We start from the raw sequence: 22,763 nt of genomic DNA, 5'->3' as shown, positions 1-22,763 counted from the left end.
AGCTCCACCTGGAAGTAAAATCATGATATCGGATTCCAGATACATCACCAGCGAGATATTCGTGAAATGGTTGCAGCATTTCATAAATACGGTTCGTCCTACAAAGGACAATAAGGTGCTACTTCTGCTAAATGGGCACACAATACATTGTAAAAATGTTGAAGCTCTTCTTCTAGCAAGAGAAAATGGTGTGATAATGGTTCAACTACCGGGTCATACCACTTATCGCTTACAGCCACTAGATCCTTTTTCAAACCATTAGAGGTATATTACACTCAGGCTTCAGAAAAATGGTTAAGGAGCAATATTGGACGAATGGTTTCCCAATTTCAAGTAGCAGAGCTCTTAAATGAAGCATATGGAAGAGCGGCAACCATTGAAACGGCAGTGAATGGTTTCAGGGTATCAGGTGTTTGGCCTATTGATAGGCATGTCTTTAAAGAATCTGATTTCATTGCTGCTGATGCTTTAATGCCAAATGTTACTCAGACAAACGACCAACATGATGCTTCGGAAATTGAAGGAACTAATCGGACACTAAGGAAGACAGTACAACGGGACTGCTCCACGTCTGTGTCCGAACCACCAGTCCTCGATTTGAACCAATCTTCAACATCCACGGCATCACTATTAGATGAAGTCGCCCCTATACCCAAAACAGTTGTAAATGAGAATGTAACAAAAAGACGTAGAGGCATTCAAAAGTCAGTGGAAATAACTAGTAGTGCTTATAGGGACGATCTTGAGGCCAGTGTGGGAAAAAATAAAAATAAAAAAATAAAAGAACCTGTAAAGGAAAACAGGCTAATAAACAAAGGCCCAAAAACAAAAGACTTAATGAAACAGGAATCGGGAAAATGGTTCTGTGGGGAGTGTGAATTAGACGAATGCAGGGACATGATTCAATGCCTAAAATGCAAAACATGGTTCCACTGCAGCTGCGTAGGGGTAGGTCCCAAAAAAAAGTATTTTTTTGTAATTCGTGCGTTTGTTAACGGTTCTTTTTATTAGTTTATAAGTTTTCTTCTATAAAACTAAAAGTTCTGTTCTGATTCTTTGTATTTACCTAACTTTAGTTAATAAGCCTATATTTTCTTACATTAGTCTAAGCCAGAAAGTGTTATCTTTTTTTCTAAATTGGTCGACGTAATCTTTCTCGTCGAGTTTTCTTTTTTGAGAATAAAAATTTTGTTTTTGCAGGTACTGATTCTCTTTGGCAATATTGCAAGCCACTGTTAATTTGTATAAATGGTTTATTTTATAGAAATCAAGATTTTTATTTATTTTTTGGATGGCATTATTTCTTCAATTTATTATGCGTTTCTTGATTATATATTGTGTATAGGTTCAATTTGGGACACCGAGGGTTCAACTTGTACAACCCGTTTCCCAAAATGAACCACTTGCAAATATTTTTTTAATATCAATTTAAAAATGTGTTGACATTCCAAAAATGTCATTTATGGTCACCAAATTTTAATAAAATAGCCGGTTCATCTTTCAGACCCTTTAAATTAATTATTCTAAATTTATTATATAAGTAACAGCCAGTTTTGTAAAAAGTAGTTCAATATGGGCGACCTTACCCTACTACATGAAATATAATCAATTGTTTTTCAAAATCAAAACATTTAGATTTTGTGTTGTAATCTACCTATAATAAAAAGTGTATCTATTAGTCTGGCTTTTACTAACAATGTATATACTTATGTTTATTTATCCTTATCTACTACAATAATTATATAAACAACTTGAAATATGTCTATACTTATAAACGACTTTTATTTTAAGCAATTCTCAACAATATTAACTGCATTTATACTAGCAAATGAAGTTCTGGATCCGCCTCTGGTAAGGACTGTATTTAATTGTTAATTGTAAAAAAAATAAACGTAGGTTTTCACTTTATAGGTTCTGACCGCCCATTTTAGCACGATTGCCAGAGCCATAGATGTATATAGCTCCGCGTGGCATGTGCGGAGCTATATACACTGTAGCCAGAGCGTCGTTTTTATCTTCGAGCTCATGCTTCCGCTATTGCACAGTAACTGCGCGTGTCTATGAAACTGCCATTAAGCACGCGTCAATTTTAAATTTAATTTAACATTATGCAAGCCGTATTCAACATTTTAAGAAAAAGTCGAAAATTATAAAAATTACCCAAGAATATTTTAAGTCCCAAACATTGATAGTACCAGAAATCTAATTTTATCATTAAATTCGCCACTCAAAAGTTGCTGAAAACGAGTACCATATAGAGGAGAAAAATGAATTTAGGAAGAATATTAATAGTACCGGAAATCTAGTTTCACTTGAAAAATTCATCCATTATCCCAAAGATGCTGGTCATACACTTTTATAAAAGGTAAAAACACAAAATCTACAGCATCACAAATACATTTAATAAAATTACAAAGGTTACATGTTTACTTACAATTGTAAGCTTTGTTTATTTATATGTTAGGTGTTTTGTGTATGTTATGGTCTGATGATGCTCTAGTCGAGCGAAACATGTAACCTTTGTAATTTTATTAAATGTATTTGTGATGCTGTAGATTTTGTGTTTTTACCTTTTATAAAAAAAAAATCTAGTTTCATCCTGAGATTCGTCAGTCGAAAGTAGCTGAAAATGAGTACTATCATGAGTACTATCAATATAAATATTTTTAAAAATGTGATTTCGAGAAAACCGTTAATGTACTAATTTATGGTACTCTTACCTGCTATTTCTCTTTCTTTATTTTCGATAGACCTCTCCCTGGCTATGCTAAGTACATCGTAATCCCTTACGGCTTTTTCCTGTAACTTATCCAAGATTTCCTCGTTCCTCTCCAGCCGTTCGACTCCGTCATTCAATTTCCGGGATATTTCAGCTCCTTCCTTAAAAAGATCCTGCTCTCGTTCCCTTTGCTCTTTAATTCGCTCTATTTGCTCCAGAAATTCCATTTTTATTTCCCGGGCCTGTTTGCTATGGTTTTCCTTTAATTCCTGCAACTCTTCTTGGTGTTTTTGGCTTAATTGTTGCACCTTTAGGATCCAGGTTTGCAAATCTTCTTGGTGTTGACGCTGCGAGTTTTTCACTTTTTCCTCGGAAACTTTTTGGATGTTTTCCATCTCTTGGCTTAAACGTTGTTCTACTTGCTCCAAAGATTTTTCCAGCAAAGAGATTTGTTTCCTAAAATGTATACAATGGCAATATTTAGTTATATAATCAATATTCGTGCTTACTTATAAGATTCTTCCATGAGAAAGAACTCTTCTTCATGCCGTTGCTTTAAACTTTGAATAGTTTTCTCATAAGGTACTGCCATTGAAGTTTCTTCCAGAGCGTCTTCTTCCTGTCCCCTTATGGGGGATTTATGATGCTCAAACCCTTTAAGAGCTAAATGTCTTATGTGCTCGTTGATTCTTTCTTGCTGGTTCAACATCTCGTGCTCAATCACCTTTTGCTTCTCGATATATTTATTCAAAAACGTATCGAACTGGTTTTCCTGCTTTTTTAAGATCTCTTGCTGTTGATTCTTGATTTCCATCAAGTTTTCTTCGTACTTTTTCAGCTGGAACGAAACCAGAAGAATCGACTCTTGGGTCTGAAGGTTTGACAAGTTGGTTTCAAAACTAGGTGCCACCGGAATCTCAGGAGCTACAAAATAATTAATTTAATTATAACTTGGTTTTATGGGAATCAGCAATGGAGTTTATGCCATTAGTTTATTTATTTATTTATGTACGATCACAGTGCCTATTACAAAGAGTCCTTATATGATAAAGATATAAACACTAAAACTAGTAGGGATCAAAACACTTTCATTCGACTAGTTGCCTCCATTGCATGATTTATTGCATCATGCTGACCATAAAGTGTACGACGGGATTCTAATTCTAGTTTAAATATTTTCGCTGTTCTAAGGGCTGTGACAGGAACATTTATACTAATTAAAGCCAACCATTCTGGTGACTAATAGTTTGATTGATAAGATGTTTATAAGTATCAAAGACCTGTCTTTACCCCCTTATGTTTGGCCTTTTAAAAAAATGTCTTGTATTGGCTCCAAGACAAGAATCTTGTGATCCTGTTTAAGACCCCAAGTATTAATCTCTCTTGCACTATTCCTTTTTTCATACTATTTTCGAAATTAGATACAATGGAAATATAATGTAATACTACCCAATAGTATAATTGTTTAAATACTATATTAGCAATCTGTTCTGTTATGAACGAGTTCCTATATTGGAACAAGTGGCTAAATGTACCAAGCACAAGACCAAGAAACGAACTAAAAAAAGTTTTACGTCTAGCACTCAATGTTTGAAGGTTCAGAACATTTAAGAGGTCATAAGCAAGTCCACAGGAAGATTAAACTTATAACTCACATCGCTTAAGAACTTATGTTGCACTCGTTCTAAGGGGAGGACCTCACAAGAGAACTAAACCCTAAATGTGATCTTACTAAAGAAAATATTTTACTAACATTCAGAGTCTTCAGCGCCAATAGATTATTAAGTCCTTAGCGTTTCTTTTCATAAATCCCTTTTGTTTTTAATGCTTTATTCCCACAGTGAGTAATATAATCCACAAATAATATTTTGAAATCAAATATATAACACCAAGATTACGCATACGATCCAGTGACTCTATAATTAAATTATTAAAATGGTGTAAACATCCATGGTGTAATAGGTCAATGGCTAACTGAAAGTATTCCGATCATCTACCACTAAATTTATTTAAAAACCATCAATCCAACATATTTCGGACATAGAGCATGTTCATCATCAGGGATACTATAAAAGAACCAAGGGAACTTATAAGATATAGATTGAAACAAATTTTTAAAATGTTAAATTGTGAAAGGTATTAAAATTATTTACACGATTAAGGGGTTCTGTCAAACTTATACGTCTAGTGCCTTAGACAATACAATTATTAGAGTTTGGGTTTGACCCCGGGTTCCACATATTTTAAATGTGACTATTGCGGCTTCTTAATTAATAGTCACTGCCAAAATTATTAAAGTAACGGATAGGCTTGGCAGCCTCACGTATCTATAATTACGTACGAATGTGGATTTAGGCTTAATGGCTGATAGGCAATTCCGTGGTCCCAACGGATCCGTAATTACGTATAATAATAATAATAATAATAATAATAATAATAACTTTTATTAATTCTGAATACAGTTAACTATTCAATATTTACATCAATATTTACATTAAAATGATGTAAAATAAATAATAATAATATAATTGTGCGGCATTAAATGGCCTAATTTTCAGCATCCTAACAATTACGTAGGGGCTGTTGAAGCCACGAAGTAAATTACCTATTTATTTATTTATTTTTTTATAACTATATATATAAGAATATATTTACAAAATAAAGAGGGAGAAAACAGTAGGAGAGATCGAAAAAAAAGAAGACAAAAGAAGAGATGACACTATAAATGCAGCGCTACGTCACATATTGTATAATTAGGTAGGTTACATATTAAACAAACATTTTTTTCCAAATTGAATTTCTAAATGAGCGGACTGACAATGTTAAATCACTAATTTAATACTTATTTATCAGCTTGGCAGCATTATAGGAAAAAGATGATTTAAAAATTTCCTTATGATGTCTTGGAATGTCAACAGATATCTTTGTCTTAGGTTTACAAAAACCCTCAACATTGGACAAAAATAGATCAATGACACTATTTTCCTGGGAACTGCAAAATTTAAAATTACCGGGGTGATCAAATTTAGCTCCGCCATTATTAACAGAGAGATCGTTAATAGAGATAAAATCTAAAAATGCAGTGCCTCTTGAATTAATTAGACAAATCTCAAACCTCTCTCTCGACCCACAAATCAAGTCTCAGCAATGGACAAAATGTCAAAATCACTACAATCGTCCAGAAGATGAGTCACATGTGAAAAAAACTGTTCCAATTCCATATAATGATCTTCAGTAGTTGCTACTGCTTATTCGCACTCGGCGAAATGTTGTTATTAAAAGGTTTGGAAACCTTAAGTGCATTTAATAGAAACGTTTTATTCTTCTTCCCAAAGTTGCTAATCCCTAGCAATCCTGAGAATCCTTAACTGATTCCGGCCCTGCTTTATGAGCCTTTTGCCGGCATTGGGCAAAATTTTCGAAAAACTTTTGTAGGCTCAACTTATTAAATTCTTAGAGGACTTTTCTTAGTATAGTTCTAGTTTCTCATTCTTATGAGCTGTATTTAAAGTTTCAGTCTGGTTTTAGAACCGCTCACTGTAAAACCCCTGGCTTATTAAATACACTGGTGGCCAAAAGTAGATTGACAAATTCCATTTTTATGGATATATTTTATCTGAAAAAAAAGGAAAAACCGGTTGAGCTTATTACTTAAACATAGTTTGAAGAAACAAATTCCATAAATTTTTATTGCTTGCACTTTTTCTCAATATTTTTTTTATCAAATTCCAATAATTTTGTTTAACTGCTAGGTGGCCAAAATTGGATTGACAAACAACATATTTATTCAGTCTCTGAGTTTTATGCGTTGGTTTCTGTTGATTTGACTTTCCTTACTATTAGTTTTGAAAAATTTCATAATGCCACGTGGTATAACTTTATCGATCGATATTAAGATGCGAATAATCGACGATTACCGGAAAGGGGTTAAACAGGCGAATATTGCTCGAAAATTTTCTCTTTTGAGGGCAACAGTAAATCAAATAATAAAAAATTTTAATCTCCGTGGAAGTGTTGTTCCTCTAAAAAAAACTGGCCGACCAAAGAAGACCACTAGTCGTGTTGACAAATTAATTTTGAAAAAAGCAAAACTTGACCCATTCGCAACTTCAAAAGAAATCAAGCTGCATTTGGAAGAAGAAGGTGTGGGTTCAGTTAGTTGTCGTACCATTAGAAGGAGACTTCAATATAGTGATTTAAAAACAAGACGCCCTGCAAAGAAACCACTACTAAGTTTAAAAAACGTACGGGCGCGATTGAGCTTTGCTCGAGAAAATAGTCACTGGACAGTCTCCGAATGGAAAAAGGTTATTTTTAGTGATGAATCAAAGTTTAATTTGATTAATTCGGATGGCAAAAGATATGTTAGGCGTCCTGTGAACCAAAGGTATGATCCCAAATATACGGTGTCCACAGTCAAGCATGGAGGTGGTTCCGTGATGGTGTGGGGTTGTTTTTCGGGCTATGGGATGGGTCCACTACACTTGATAGAAGGCACGATGGATCGTTTCATGTATAAAGACATACTGCAGGATGTTATGGCACCTTACGCTGATGAAGTTATGCCACTCAACAGTCAGCGTCCTAAATCCGATCGAGAACATTTGGGACTACGTTGATCGTCACATCCGATGTAAAAATGTCAAAAATAAACAAGAACTTTTTGAAGCTTTGAAGGCATGCTGGATATCCATTGACACGTCCTATATTGACAATTTAATTAGGTCAATGCCCAAAAGGTTGGTGGAAGTGAAAAGAAATATAGGCTATGCAACACATTATTGAATAAAACCCTTTAAATTTTCTATACTTATTTTTATTTTAGTAAGCTTTGAATTTGTCAATTTAATGTTGGCCACTTGAAAATTGTTTAGTTTTTTAATTTTTGTTTTATAAAATTGGGTATTACGAATAAATAGTTTAAATATAATTAAACATTACAAATAGGCTCCGTTGTTTTTTAATCAGGTACTGTCCCACCTAATTTATCATTTCCTAAACCGTGTATAAACAAATTTGAAAAATAAGTAGATGCCAATCTACTTTTGGCCACCAGTGTATATTTAATCAAAATGCCTTATTAAATATATTAATTTGGTGATTCTTCCACATTAGTTTGTGTGGACTACAGTAAAGCGTTCGATATGTTGTGCCACAAACTTCTTGCTGCTAAATGATAGTATTCATTGAACGGTACCTTAAAAGTAGAAATTTGATTGTTGATGATAATGGAAAACGCTCAGATATTGGTTGGGATAAAGATAAGAAAGGTGGAGACAAAAATACACAAAGGGCTTACCTCAGGGATCCATGTTCGGATCCTTACTTTTTATCTTATACACAATGGATTTAGAAAAATCTCTTAATGGCTGCTCAATACATAACTTTGCGAATGATATACATGTCCATACAGTAAGCAAAAGGCAAGACAATCAATGAAAAATTTAAATAAAGCTCTTCAAGATCATGAAACATGACTACTCAACTAAACATAATTTTAAGTTAGGCCTCGAAGTTGACAGTAATTAATATAGGAAAATTAATGTGGGAGATGGATGGCATGCCTATAATAATTAATAGAAAAATGCTTAATCCAGTAAACACTATAAAAACACTTTTCATTTAGTTTTCTAATAGATAGAGATTTGCGCTTTAGATCTGTATAAGATCGGTCGTTTGTTTAAAACTTCTATTGTTGCCTTAAGAATGTTTATAAAATAGACATATTTTAACACAAGACATGAAGAAAAAGTTTCGTGATTTACTGGTTTTGAGTCTTGCCAACTATGGTGGTTTACTTAATGTAAAAACCAGTAACTCTGTGTTGTAGTTTCTTTAAAAATGGCCCAAATGAGTCTAAAATGTCATAAAACCATTTAAAAAAAATTGATTTTTATCAAAAAATATATTTCAAAAAGTTTAATTGGAGAACTTTATACAGCCGCCAAAGATGGTAGAAACGAATTTTCAATTTTTTTAGACCTTCAGTACATATATACCACAATGAAATATATATTTTGCAAATATACCACAAATGAAAATATCCTTGTATATCATTAGAAATACCGTAGTCTGTACAGAAAGATAATTAAAGCAGCAAAATCTAATTATTATAGGGATCGCTTAAATAGGTCATCAAATAGGCAAAGAGAGTGTTGGACGATTATTAATGATTTTAGACATTGCCATAGCAAAGTATCTGAACCGGAGTTGAGACCTGACATTTTAAACGACTATTATTGTGATATACCTAATATCTTGCTCAAGGGCATTCGTAGTAACATTGATCCCTTACACTATCTTCAACAAGTGTCGGTTGAGCATTCATTTTTCTTTCATCCATATTGACATTTTTCCTTCATTTTTAAAAGAGGCAGATCCCTCTTCATAAGGGTGGAGATTTGGATCAGCCTTGTAATTTCCGTCCCACTTCTATTTTGCCTACCCTCTCTAAGATAGTTGAAAAACCTGCAAAAAGCAGAATTTTGTCCTTTTTCCATCATAATGACATTTTGTCTGCAAATCAGTTTGGATTTCAAGCCGGTAAAGGGACTCATGATGCTGTTTTTAGCTTTTTGGTGAGCGTCTATGTGTCCTTGAATTCTGGAGAGTCATCGGCGGCAGTGTTTTGTGATCTATCCAAAGCATTTGACTGTGTGGATCATGAAATACTGTTATCTAAGCTCGATAAATATGGTTTTAGGGGCGTAGCGTTGCGATGGCTTGAGTGCTATCTATCAAATCGTACTCAGAAGGTTACAGTGTCTGGGCGTTTGTCTGCTTCTAGATCTCTAAAATGCGGCGTTCCCCAGGGTTCAGTGTTGGGATCACTGTTATTTTTACTGTATGTGGATGACTTGAGTTCATTGAAACTGCAGGGCAAGCTGGTTCAGTTTGCTGATGATACCACCATACTATGGAGCCATAAAAATTCTGATTATATTAAGACTTGTATCCTTGAAGACCTTCAGATTTTATCAGGGTGGTGTGCTTGCAATAGGCTCGTGTTTAATGTAAGAAAGACGTCTATTATGGGGTTTAAGTGCGATGTTTATGGTCTGATGTTTGACGAAAATCCCCTCTTGCAGAATAAAGAGTGCTGCAAGTTCCTAGGAATTACCATTGATAGTCGCCTTCGGTTTGAAGATCATATTTTATATTTAGCTGGGAAATTATCTTCTGGATGTTTTGCAGTAAGAATGGCAAAACAAGAGCTGGGAGGGGTGGTTGCACGTTCAGTGTATTTTTCACTTATTGAATCTCATCTTCGGTATGGCTTGCCTTTTTGGGGTTTAACCAATAAGGGGCTACTTAACATTGTCTTTGTTATTCAAAAAAAAGCAGTTAGATACCTGTGTTCTGCTAAGTTAAGAAATTCTTGCAAGCCCCTCTTCATTTCTGAAAAAATCCTAACTCTTTTTTCACTCTTTATCTTAGAAACAGCTGCTCTTATTCACAAAAATCCCAAACTACCCTCTGACACTGGCCATTTGACTCGTCGTGTAAATGATGTTCCCCTACCTATTCCTACGTCTTCCCTTACCAAAAACTCATTAATTTACATAAGTAAAAAAATTTACAATCATGTTCCTCTATGTGTTATACATATATCGGATGTTAAGAAATTTAAAAGAGAATTAAAGACGCTTTTATTGGCTAAGGCATATTATAACCTGGATAACTTTTTTAATGATAGGTTTAAACCTTGGATGTTGGAAAGTTTTTTTTTCCTTTTTTCTTCTCTAGTTTCTCAACAAGTTTACCTTTATTTAGTAATTAATTGTTTTATTTAGTTATCTTTAATTCAAGTACGTTCAAAAAGTTTTGTCTTTTTGTGTTTAATTTTGTTTATTGTTTTGTCAATTTTTGAAATTGTATTTTTGTTTTGTTTTTTTAGCTTGTAGGATGCTTGTACACAAGATTATTCTTACGTAATATAGCACATTTTCTTTCTTTCTTTCTTTCTTCAGGACGATGAAATTGACAACACCGCTCAGCGAGCCAAAACAGAATAATAATAACGTTTATTAATTCCTAATACAATTAACAATTCAATATTTACATTGCTGTAAAAGAAATAAAAATATAATTGTGCGGGATTAAATGGCCTCATTTTCAGCATCCTAACAATTACGTAGGGGCTGTTGAAGCTACGAAGTAAACTATTTATTTATTTATTTATTTTTTTATAAATATATATATAAGAATATATTTACAAAATCAAGAGGGAGAAAACAGTAGGAGAGATTGAAAGAAAAGAAGGCATAAAGAAGAGAAAAGAAGAGATGACACTATAAATGCAGCGCTATGTCACATATTGTATAATTAAGTAGGTTACATATTAAACAAGCATTTTTTTCCAAATTGAGCGGACTGACAATGTTAAATCACTAGTTTAATACTTATTTATCAGCTTGGCAGCATTATAGGAAAAAGATGATTTAAAAATTTCCTTATGATGTCTTGGAATGTAAACAGATATCTTTGTCTTAGGTTTACATGATGTGCTGAAGCTCTTAGTTTTATTTTATTAAAGATGTAGTGAGGAATGCGATTTTTTAAAATTTTATAATAAAAAGAAACTGAATGTAGCTCTCTATGTGTTGCCATATCTAACCATTTTACATCTTTAGCTTATAAGTAATGCTGTTACAACATCGCATAAGCGCCAAGAGTAGGCCTTCTTGCTATCCATTCTTTCACCCAAATTCTTTTCCTAGTCTTTTTTCGTTGTTTTTGGAAAATTGTACTAAGGACAACAACGGCAGCTGCAGCTCTCTTTTGATGAGACCGTGACTTTGTGTTCGTACCTTTGTTTTGAGTAATAAACTGACTGTGATAATATTTTATGCTATTAACACAATTTAAACAGTACTTTACTTTTTTCGAACAAATACAATAAATAGCGGAATTAATAAAATTAGTGAATATTTTTGGACAGAACTTGAGAAACATACAGCGCGATACTACGACTATTAAGAAGATTTGTATAATTACCTTCAGAATGGTTTGTCTCAGCTACAACATTTTGAGCAGAATCTACAGCATCTTTAACTTCCACAGTTTGATTACTATAATCGGTTTTAGGAATTGAAATTGATGTATCTGATTTTTCGGTAGTGCTACCCCCCAGCCAATCAGGAAAATCTGTAAAATTTTCAAACGTTATGCATGTCCAATAATTTCCAATCTCGTTTTGAACCTTTTGCCCGAGTTCCTTCTCTCTTCTTTTCCACACTGGCAGGCTTCGATGCTCCTAAATATTCACTGGAAGAGGGTCCAGAACCGAATAATCCTAAGACGTCTGTCATTCCGGTGCTGGAACCCCTTCTTCCCCTTCTCGTTCCCTGCGGTGGTTCCAAAATGGTACTGAAACCTCCCTGCTGCTCGTCTTTTTTCGGTTTTTCCAAGCTCGATGGGCCTGATTTCGCTTTGCTCTCCTTTAAAATATCTCCAAGGGATGTTTTTGGCTCCTCGGGTTTTTTATTGCTTCTTTGGGGCAGGATGTCGTCGAGAAGGTCAAAAGGTTTTTTTGGGTTCGCAGGTGGATCGTCAAAAAGCTCAGATTTTGTTGACGGAGGTTTTTTCGGTTTTAGGAGGTCAGTGTCGTCTCCTAATAGCCAGTCGGGAGTTTTGGACTTTAAGGGTGGTTCGTTAACTTTTGGGGTTGTAGAGTCTTCAATATCGAACCGGACCTAAAATAATTATTATGCAGGAGGGTATTCATTATTATAGTGGAGCTTAAGCAATTTAAAGTCCCATGAGAAAAAAATAGAAAGGGTACGATCTGCAAAATATTTAATAGCAAAAATCGTTGGGTTTTTAAATTGATAAATCACCCTAAACTGGAATTAAAAATAATAATAGTAAATGACTTTTTATTTTACCTATAAGGTTCACAATTTATATAGTATTATCTTATCTATTAACCGGCGAAGTCTAGCCTAAAGCTATTTAATCTTAACCAGCCAACAGATGTTTTCTTACAATTGTAAAACAATTCTTAAATTTAAAAAATAAGTAAGGAAAAAAACAAATAACATTATAAAAAAGTAGTCTCAAGGGAATTAAAATATTAGTATTAACGTTACCTGTGCGTGCAAAGTAGACAGGATTAGCGGTTGGTATGAGTGTACTCTTCTATCTGATTTGGAAATATTATGTATCTCAACAATAATCTGCTATACTTAGTTGTTGAGTATTTCTTTATATCCTCTGGCAGAGTTCTTAAACTTTATAGAGTTATAGAGAAAACTTAAAAAAAAAATGGATTTTTATGTTTTTGCATTTGCTGTATTTTTGCAGTGTATATTAGAATTATTATTTATTTTCTCTTTAAATACTCTTGAAATATTTTTTTGCATATTAACAATTTTAGGGAAAAAAGTGCCAAGGTGCAGAAGTATGAACTATCAAGTTTTTTAGGGTTAACTATTAAACGGCAACACATATTTTGTATTCTGAAGATATCGGCTTAAGGCTTTAAATTTGAATTATAATGATAATAATGATTGAATTATAATATACGTAATGATCAACGTGGTGGCTAGTCGCAAATAGAGTGTAGTTAGTTAAGCCGGGTGTAATTAAGAATTATACGTAATTAGAAAATCCTTTATAATTTTTAAAATTTTGCATTTTTTTACTTCATCCTCACTTTTGTATCAATAAAATATTCAAACTCAACATTCTATGTAAACATTTTCAAAAAAAATCGTTTTTTAGACGTCCCTTTAACTTTACTGGACCCCAAATTTCCACACGCAAATCAGGAATATCAAATATGTAAATACGGATTAATTCATAAATGAAAAAGACTGTCAAATGTCACTTACGTCAACAAATATTAGTTATTGGGAGTGGCTACTGTACTATATTATAGTATAGTACTGTACTATATTATAGTACGATTATCGTAATTTTCTGTGCTCTCTCATTATAGGTAAGTATTTGTTTATATATATAATTATAAAATATGGTTGGAGCTAAATAGTGGGTTAGGTAGTTGTTTTAGTACTAAAGTCAAAATTATACCCATTTGTAATGACGTCATTTTTGTTTATCTTTATTTAGCATATTCCAAACAGCGGCAACAACAAACTTTTGAAAAAAATTAGTGTCTGATGATTATTCATCTTTTATATACTACTGTGAAATATCACATAACCACACAACTTGTTCTTGAAAGTTATTTCGAAAAGTGTTAGATAATGCCTAAAAAAAGATATAATAGGTATAATGAACAATCGCAGCTGATCATTTTAAATATATTGGCTTTTTACAACTGGAAAAGGATCAAGTTCGAAACGGAATTGAACTTTAAATTGAGAATGTGATACAGCGAGCCGCAGATGCAATAAAATTGAGCACAACAACGATCGCAAATATTAAGAAGAATGGGATAAAATCAGATCAGGATTACGCAGCCCGTATATCTTTCAAGCAAAAGACAGCAAAAACCAAAATTACAACATATTTGAAACATAGAATTCGGGATACAATTTATTCTATGTACGCCAGAAAACAATATGTAATATTGGCAACAATAAGAGAAAAGTTCAGGAAAGAAATTAAATATTTTGAGTTTTCTATTGACTTCTTAAGAAGACGGATCAATAGTATAGGCTTCAAGTGGAAAAAATCAAACAACAGAAAATATTTGATGGACTTGCCAAATATTGTTCATAAAAAAATCAATTTTTTAAGGGAGTATATCAAAAATAGAAATGTAGGTCCGGAAGGTTTTACTCCAGTTTTCATTGACGAGACGTGGATTTTTAGCAAGGGATCATTTCGTAGTAGCTGGCAAGATGACACCAAGCACACGGATTCAAGAAAAAACAGTGAAGGTAAAAATTATCTGGTTATCTTTTTAGATTTTTTTTTGAATAAAAACTATTGCCCTTATAAGGGCCCTCTAACTTTTTAAATAAATAATTAAATTTCATCTGTTTCATATAATTTCTCTCTAAGACAATATGAGGGAAATTAACTCCATACACTACTCGTATATGCATGGAACATTACTTATTAATTATATTAAATTTATGTTCTGGAAAAATGATTTCTAAAAGAAGAGAATTGAATTATCTTTTATTTTTAAGGTCATCGTTATATCCTGGTCCACGCCGGAACCAAAGATGGCTTCATCAAGGGTGCCAATTTAATATTCAAGAGTGGATTAAAGACGGGAGATTATCATGACAATATGAACAGGAAAAACTTCGAAAACTGGTTTAAAACTCAGCTGGTTCCAAATCTTCCCCCAAAGTCATTTATAATCGTGGACAATGCAAGTTACCATTCTAGTTTATTAGAAGAAATCCCGAGAAAATCTTAGACAAAGCAGAGACTGACCGAATGGTTGAAGAAAAAGAATATTGGCTTTCCAGAAAAAGCCATGAAAGATAAAATATGGAGTATTGCACGCAGAAACTGCTCTAGTGAAAAAAAGTACTTTCTTGATGAATATATTAAACCCTTAGGAAACAAAATTTTGCGACTGCCACCATATCATTGCCAGTTTAATGCAATTGAAATCGTATGGTCGGAATGTAAATGAAAATATGATCAATATATTTCCAATTTTAAGGGGTCACCTTCAGAAGTTCTCACTACATGGGAAAGGGTAATAAACGAAATTTCTATAGATCATTGGCAAAAATTTTTTGTTTTTCATACAGAAAAAGTAATTGAAAAGGTTTGGGAGGCAATACAAGTGTGTGATGCCTATGACATTCTGCCATTTGCGATTACGACTGACGAAGACGACGATGACGAAGACAATATCTTTGATTTCAGTTCTGACTCGAATACTGACGAGATTGATTAAGCTTTTTTTGTTTTAGCAAATTTTATTTTATGATCGTCGTTTAAGTATTTAATCATTGTTGCAATTTCATTAACTTGGTAATGCAATATGGCGTGTTTTTTTTTGAGTTTGTATGTTTTATTTTTTGGAATGGTATTTTCATTTTAATGTGTTAACATATTCTTTCAAGCAGCTTTTTTTTTCATGAACTAGTAAATTAAATTGTCAGTATTGAAATTTTTCCCAGTGAGTTAAAATAATTTTATAGCATTATTCAAAAAGCTCGGTTTTGTTACGTCTACTGTTCGTGCCGAATTCTACATTTCAAATATGTTGTAGATTTGGTTTTTGCGGTCTTTTGCTTGGAAAATATATGAGCAGCGTAATCCTGATCTGATTTTATGCCATTCTTCTTTATATTTGCGATCGTTGTTGTGCTCAATTTTGTTGCATCTGCGGCTCGCTCTATCACATTCTCAATTTGAAGTGCAATTCCGTTTCGGACTTGTTGTTTATGTCCCATTATTTATGATTAATTATAATAATATTTGTTAGTTGTTAAGTTTGTTAATAATACAATAAATACTACAAGATTCTTAAAAATTTTTTGGGAATGAAAGTATATACACGAATATAAAAATATAATAATATGCTGCTAAAATAAATCATTTCTTAATTTCTGAACGTATAAAAATACATAGCAGAATATTAATTTCTGAAGGCGATGAAAAAGTTTCTAATCTAATATTGATTGGCAAAAATATCTACGCCATACGTTTTTTCTCACCTGGATGACGTAACTACAAATGGGTATAATTTCGACTTTACTTAATATAATAGTTAGAAAATGGGAATTATAGGCACAAACACTTTTTTTGTGTATATCACGTGTTTTGGCACAAACACGGGGGGATAGCCCCCAGTGCCTATAATTCCTAGGCCTTATTCCTATTCCTAATGCCTAAAATGAATTTAAAGATATTTATTGTTTTGACTATAAGTTAATTTGCATTAAACCTCATCGTTATTATTTACCTATTAATAATTAAATCTTAAATTATGTTTTTTTTCGAAATTGAAACTTATATATTAAATTACATAAAAAATCAAATAATCTAAATAAATAATACCTATTTTTTAACACCTGATAAATGTGTTTTGTTAATGTAATGTAAAATCTAACTATATTATGCCTTTATTATCTAAAATTGAGTCCACAGCCAACCCATCTAGCTAAAAAGTGTTCCAGACAAAACCAAAAAATACTACTGGGGACATAGTGAAGCCAATACCATTTTTGTCAATAAGATTGTTGTTTTATTTTTTTTATGTGTAAATTACAAAATATGTAATTATAAGGGGTACAAAGCGATAAAAAATGCTACAAATTTACAATTATAGCCCCCAAAAAGTTTCAAAATTGCCCCAATATATATATTTTTTAATTATAGCAAATCAAGAGCTAAAAAACCTTGTGCAAGCCGGAAATAATTACGTATTTAATGTATGTAGAAAAACCTTCATAATTTCCAAAGTTTAGTATTTTTTCCAATCATCCTCACTTTTTTATCAATATTTTGACTACACTAACATTCTATGTAAAATTTTCAAAAAAAAATCGGTTTTTAGACGTCTCTTTAACTTTACCGGACCCATTTAATTTACTTTTATACTTTAACAGTGCCTCATCCCATTCTTTTAAAAGATATTTCCGATTCGGTATTAGCTAAGGAGACTTCGGTCACCCTTAGAGTTACAAGCAGTGTAAGAATATTAATGGTTTCATTAATTTTTTATTTAAAATATTTTGCCAAATACTGCAGATTTTTTAAAAAAGGTTGTCATCAAAATTTTTATAGCATCGATATGTTACGAACCTTAGTTACTATTGTTTTAAACTTTCTTGCAGGTATATAAAATGTTACTTACCTTAGGTTTAGCTGCAGGAATGTTCGTAATATTCTCATTAGATACCGCAGCACCAATTTTCTCATCGTTTTTCTTCTCATCCTCAAATCCGAAAATGTCCTCGATTGACTTTTTCTCGGCACTTTTCGCCGGTTTTTTGGTAATTTTTGGGTCGTCGAAAAAGCTGTCATCCGATTCAAAATTATCATCTAAATCTAAATCCATCCTTAAAAAATTGTTTTTTTACATCCGACAATCCTACAATTTGTGGTTATAAGGTGTCATTTTTATTGTTTGTATAACATTTATAGCGTCCGTTGCCCGGCCAACAACCCTACAAACCAAGCATTTCATTATAATTCGTTGTATAAGGTACAGCAGTTTATTCGCCAAAGAATCAGGAATTGTGCGTCTTTTTTCCATAAAAATGTACGCGTACGCGTTTCTTATGTCAAAGAAGCCACCACCCACGACTAAATTTATAAATTCATTTCCTTTTTTTAACACTTTGACTGCCAAGGCAAGTCAGATAAAATCCCCTCTGCGCCATTTTTTTTTTAAATTTTAACAAATGGTCATCTATTGGGAACCTGTTATAACAATTTTCAGTTTTCATAAATAATTTTTGTGATTTTTTTTCTGTGTGACAAATTGACTCACGCGGCGCAGGAATAGCCCAAATGTTATTTACGCCGTGTGATTCATTTTGTCTTTCACAGATAATGAGCCGCTCAGAGGAAAAGTGGTATATGTCAGTATTTTTTAATTTTTGTTTGTACTGGCCATTAATTATGTTTCTACTGGTCTAATATATTCAGTCGAAAACTGGTATAAGTCAAAATTTTAACTTAGCTAAGATAAGATCTTCCTAACGTTATTCCTCTCAACATAATGGATTCGTTCGCTAGAATAGTGGTATAAGTCAAGGCACCACGCTGTTCCGATGTCGCGCCAGGTCCTATTAAACTCGCTTTTTCTTGTTTAGTCAGGTTTTTTTAGTGTTATGGTACGTAGTGTGTAGATCAGTTACTGTAGCTAAGAAAAAAGATATGATAGAACTTCTTCAGTGGATTCCCCCGATTCAGCATCAGTTCTTCCTGGACTTACTGACAAAAGAAGATGCTGTTGACAGTGGTCCATTATCCGATTCTGATGAAGATTAATTTGTTTAATAACTTGTTCTTACTCTCCTTACTGTAAGTTTAGTATGTAAGATAAGTAGTAGTAATGTTTTGCTCTTCAAGCTCTATATTTTTTGAACATTTTTATCAGTAATAGATATCATAGTAAACATACTACAGCCATTATTTTTCTTTGGTTAATCAGTTTTGTGAAATTTGGTTAACTTTTCCGCTATGTTTTTGAAAAAAACTTACTGGAAGAATGACATTGGGCGGCAAAAATGTAATTAATGGGCGCAATCAGTAAAAATGTTTACCATATTAAATTTTAGTACAGGGTTATTATAAATATGCACAAAAAGTAAAGAATATGTTACTATGATTTTTTAATTCATCTAGATGCAAAATATCAATTTTCTAAATATCTACTTTAAGGGAGTTAGACCACTTTTCCGCTGAACGGCTCATATGTGTGACCTTGCTCTGGTTTCTCTACTGATTGTGCGGTTCGTCTTAAGTAATCGTGGAAAGACGCGTCTTTGCCTGTCTAACTTTATTTAGCGCGACATTTAGTGCATTTTAAGTTTATTTTGCTGTGCCGGACAGGAATTTGGATATTTTAGAAGATATTTTTAGTTGTGGTGTGTTGTAAACTAATAATTGCAGTTCAATAAGAGGACGTCTTGGGTTAGATATGAAAAACAAGAAAAACAGATGCAAGAATGGGCAGACAACCTTAATATGAGTGTTGAGTCTATAGGCAACAGCTCGTTTGACGATTTTGATGATTCAGATGCTAATAAGAACTATATACCAAGCACGTCAAGTTCGGAAGAAGGCAATGGACCGTCTACATCAAAAACTACAAAAAAAAGTAGGTACCAACCATAATACATAGTTATATTTACATGTCGAGAGCTATATGGCGCAATATTACGAGACGTAAAGTTTAATATACATATATACATTTTTATTTTCAGGGGTCAAAGTGCAAATCAGACCTACAGAATTTCAAGAATCAAGCTCAAGTAGCAAAGATATTCCACTTGCTCACCTAATCCAGAAAAATCAAGAAGTTGAGGATAAAGTCCGTTTTGTAGACGCGGATAATATACCTTGGCGAAACCCTTCTGGTCGCAACTTAAAAAAAATTAATTTTGCTGGAGGCCATGGAATTCCTCCGAATATTATGGAGGCCATAAGAGGTAAAACAGAACTTGATACTTTCAAGACATTTCTCGACGATGAACTTTTTAACCTTATGATGCGTGAAACAAATCGTTATGCTCAACAAATTATTACCGAAAAAATTGTTGAGTCAATTACCCAATACTCACGCCTGAAGGACTGGGTAGATACGGATGTTTCCGAAATGCATGTCTTTTTGGGAATTATTTTATGGATGGGTCTAGATAAAAAGCCTTCACTTCACTCTCTCATTATTGGAGTCGTTCTGAGCTGTATAACAGCCCTACGTCTAAGCATATGCCAAGAAACAGATTTGAACTTTTACTTCGTATGTGGCATTTTGCTGATAACGAAGCATGCCCTCCCGGCGATCGATTACACAAAATTCAAAGTATGAATATATATTTGACAACCAAGTATCAAGAGTGTCTTATTACATCAGAAACTGTGTGCATTGATGAAACCATGGTACCTTTTAGGGGACGGCTGAAATTTCGTCAGTATATATAAAAGGAAAAAGGCACAAATTTGGCATAAAGTTATTCAAGTTGGGTGCAAATGGCGGCTATACATATAATATGAAAATTTATTGTGGCAAAGAATCCGGATGGAGTACCAGTAGCGAATAGAGTGGTTATAGGACTAATGAGTAATCTACTTGACGCTGTCAGGACCTTGATTACTGATAATTGGTAGGGTTGGCCAGAAAGTTAGCAGCGCGTTCAACTCACCTCGTTGGAACCTTACGAAGTAATCGTACATGTAACCCCAAGCATGAAAACTTCCATAAATCGCGGCGATATCATTGGCATGGAAACTGACGATGGCATAACCGTTCTTAAGTAAAAGGACAAACGTGATGTCCTTATGCTTAGCACAAATCATGGCATAGAGAGAACTCAAATAGGGCAGCACCAAAAACCGATTGCTGTGGTTGATTACAATGCAGGGAAGTCGTTCATAGATGTCTCAGATCAAAGAGCTTCTTATTCTTCAGCTGTTCGAAAAGCGCTGAAATGGTTTCGAAAGGTAGCAGTGGAGGCTTTACTGGGTACAATAGTTGTAAACTCGCTTTTTCTTTACAATAAAATCAATGGAAAGAACTTATCAATAATAAAATTTAGGGAAAATTTATGCAATCAGCTGCTACACTATGGGCAACAGGGTTGCCAGTCTATTACAATTGTAATAGATCTATTACTTTTTCAAAACTTTTATTACCTTGTTACCATTTGCTAAAATCTATTACCTATTACCTTTTAAAAAGAAAATAGAAGCGCTCTACCTACATAATGAATTGAGTTCATATTTCGACTCCTGATTATTTGAAACTCGCACGCGAGCCAAAGATCGTGGCGACGCGCCGCCACGCTTTGCGTTACTATCGACTCATAAAATATACTAATAAAATAAAAAAGCAACTTTAGGACTTAGGACCAAAGTAAATATTAGTTTGACTGATTTAATATTTAGTGCTAATCAACAAATATATTTCTAAAACGAATTCTATGATTAAAGCTAAGTTTATTAGTTTCCTTGATTGAGTGATAGATTAGTTATAGGAGTTGTTTGTTAGTTCTTAGACACATTTAAAAAAATTTGAATCCTTATTAGTGTTAGTTATTTAATATGGTTATAAACCAAAAATCAATATTTTGTTTAGGTTTTTTTTGTTGTTAATACATTTTTTGTTTTTCATATCTTGTTTTGTTGTAGTTTTTGTTAAGTTTTTCTTTTTTTTTTAAAAAGATTAACATAATATGTATGTGAATTACCAACGAGCCTTATTAATTCTTGTTTTTTTGTACTGGGTGTAAAAAATGGCTTACTACCTAACACGTACTCCCTACTAATACTACTAATTTTTTTTTCAAACATCTGACTTATAAAAGAAAAGAAAACCATTAAATTCGGCCCCTTTCATATTTGGTCGACATCTGAACTTCTAAAAAGCTGATTTTATTTCTATCTTTGTCTAATAACGTGAGAGATAAAAGATAAATACATCATATTAATGTCATAACATATTTTTATCTAATAAAATCTCTAAAATGTTTATCTAAATATTGAGATTTTTATATACAGGGTGTCCCAAAATTAGTGGACGAAACGCGAACCCTGTATTCTTTGGTCAAAAATAACCTCATTTTTTCCTATAAACATATATCGGCAAACGTCCCCCAAGGGAGCTACGCCCCTTTTGAAGGGGGCACCTGAAGATGGTTTTTTCCACTTATTTTCGAAACGGGTAAATATAAAAATTTTAAATTTTGGTATTCTCCCAATTTTGATATGCTGAATTTAGTTGTCATTTCATAATTTTCATTATTTAGTCAGGTGCGTATCATTTAGGGGGTGAGCCTAAAAAAATACCTAAAAAAAAATTGTGTGCAAAGTTTTTGTTTTTTTTTCTTTAAATTTTAAAAATTTGAAGCTTTTTACGTAAAAAAGTACCTCTCGGTCAATAGCTCTACGAGTTACCATTTTCGAGAAAAACGCATTTAAAAATAACGCTGCATAGTATTACTTTCACTACCAATTTTTATGAAAACTTAGTAGCAGGCTTTGGAAAAAATTGACACACTGCATAATGACATTAACATTTGTTGTAATTGATTAGTTGTCATTTTGCATTCAAATTGTTCTTCAATCTTTTTAACTATGGAAGACTTTTCGACCCGTGAAAAAGTAGAAATTCATTTTATGTATGGGTTTTGCAATGGAAACGCACATGCCGCTGCACCAGAGTATCGACGGAGGTTTCCTGCAAGAAGGCTTCCACATTGGAAAGTTTTTTCTAGAATTCATAGAAATTTACTTGAATATGGATCCTCGAACGTGCTCGAGGGCAAGGAAGACCAATTGCAAATGATGGTTATGGGGAAGTACTGAATTTAATTGAAGAAAACCCTCAAATATCATTGAGAACCTTAAAAGAGATTACCAATATCCCAAAGTCAAATGTAAGAAAAATTAAATATGATAAATAAATAATTAAGTACCTAATTTGTTATCC

At 33.0% G+C, this 22,763-nt stretch overlaps 1 protein-coding gene across 2 annotated transcripts in view; it reads right to left on the bottom strand.

The window, feature by feature from the left end:
* Window positions 1–17,737, bottom strand: part of LOC126739736 (fas-binding factor 1) — a 32,217-nt gene extending 14,480 nt beyond the window's left edge. For both annotated transcript variants that reach the window (XM_050445531.1, XM_050445532.1), the window contains exons 1-5: window positions 17,460–17,737; window positions 11,922–12,414; window positions 11,717–11,866; window positions 3,229–3,643; window positions 2,721–3,175 (exon numbers count right to left, since the gene is read on the bottom strand). In XM_050445531.1, coding sequence (XP_050301488.1) covers window positions 2,721–3,175; window positions 3,229–3,643; window positions 11,717–11,866; window positions 11,922–12,414; window positions 17,460–17,663 — 1,717 coding nt within the window. In that variant the 5' untranslated portion in view covers window positions 17,664–17,737. The remainder of the gene's footprint in view (window positions 1–2,720; window positions 3,176–3,228; window positions 3,644–11,716; window positions 11,867–11,921; window positions 12,415–17,459) is intronic.
* Window positions 17,738–22,763: the final 5,026 nt, after the last annotated feature.

Source organism: Anthonomus grandis, chromosome 8 (assembly GCF_022605725.1).
Source record: "Anthonomus grandis grandis chromosome 8, icAntGran1.3, whole genome shotgun sequence".
Lineage (NCBI taxonomy): Eukaryota > Metazoa > Arthropoda > Insecta > Coleoptera > Curculionidae > Anthonomus > Anthonomus grandis.
Note: the sequence above shows the minus strand (reverse complement) of the source record. Positions and strands in the feature narration are given on the sequence as shown.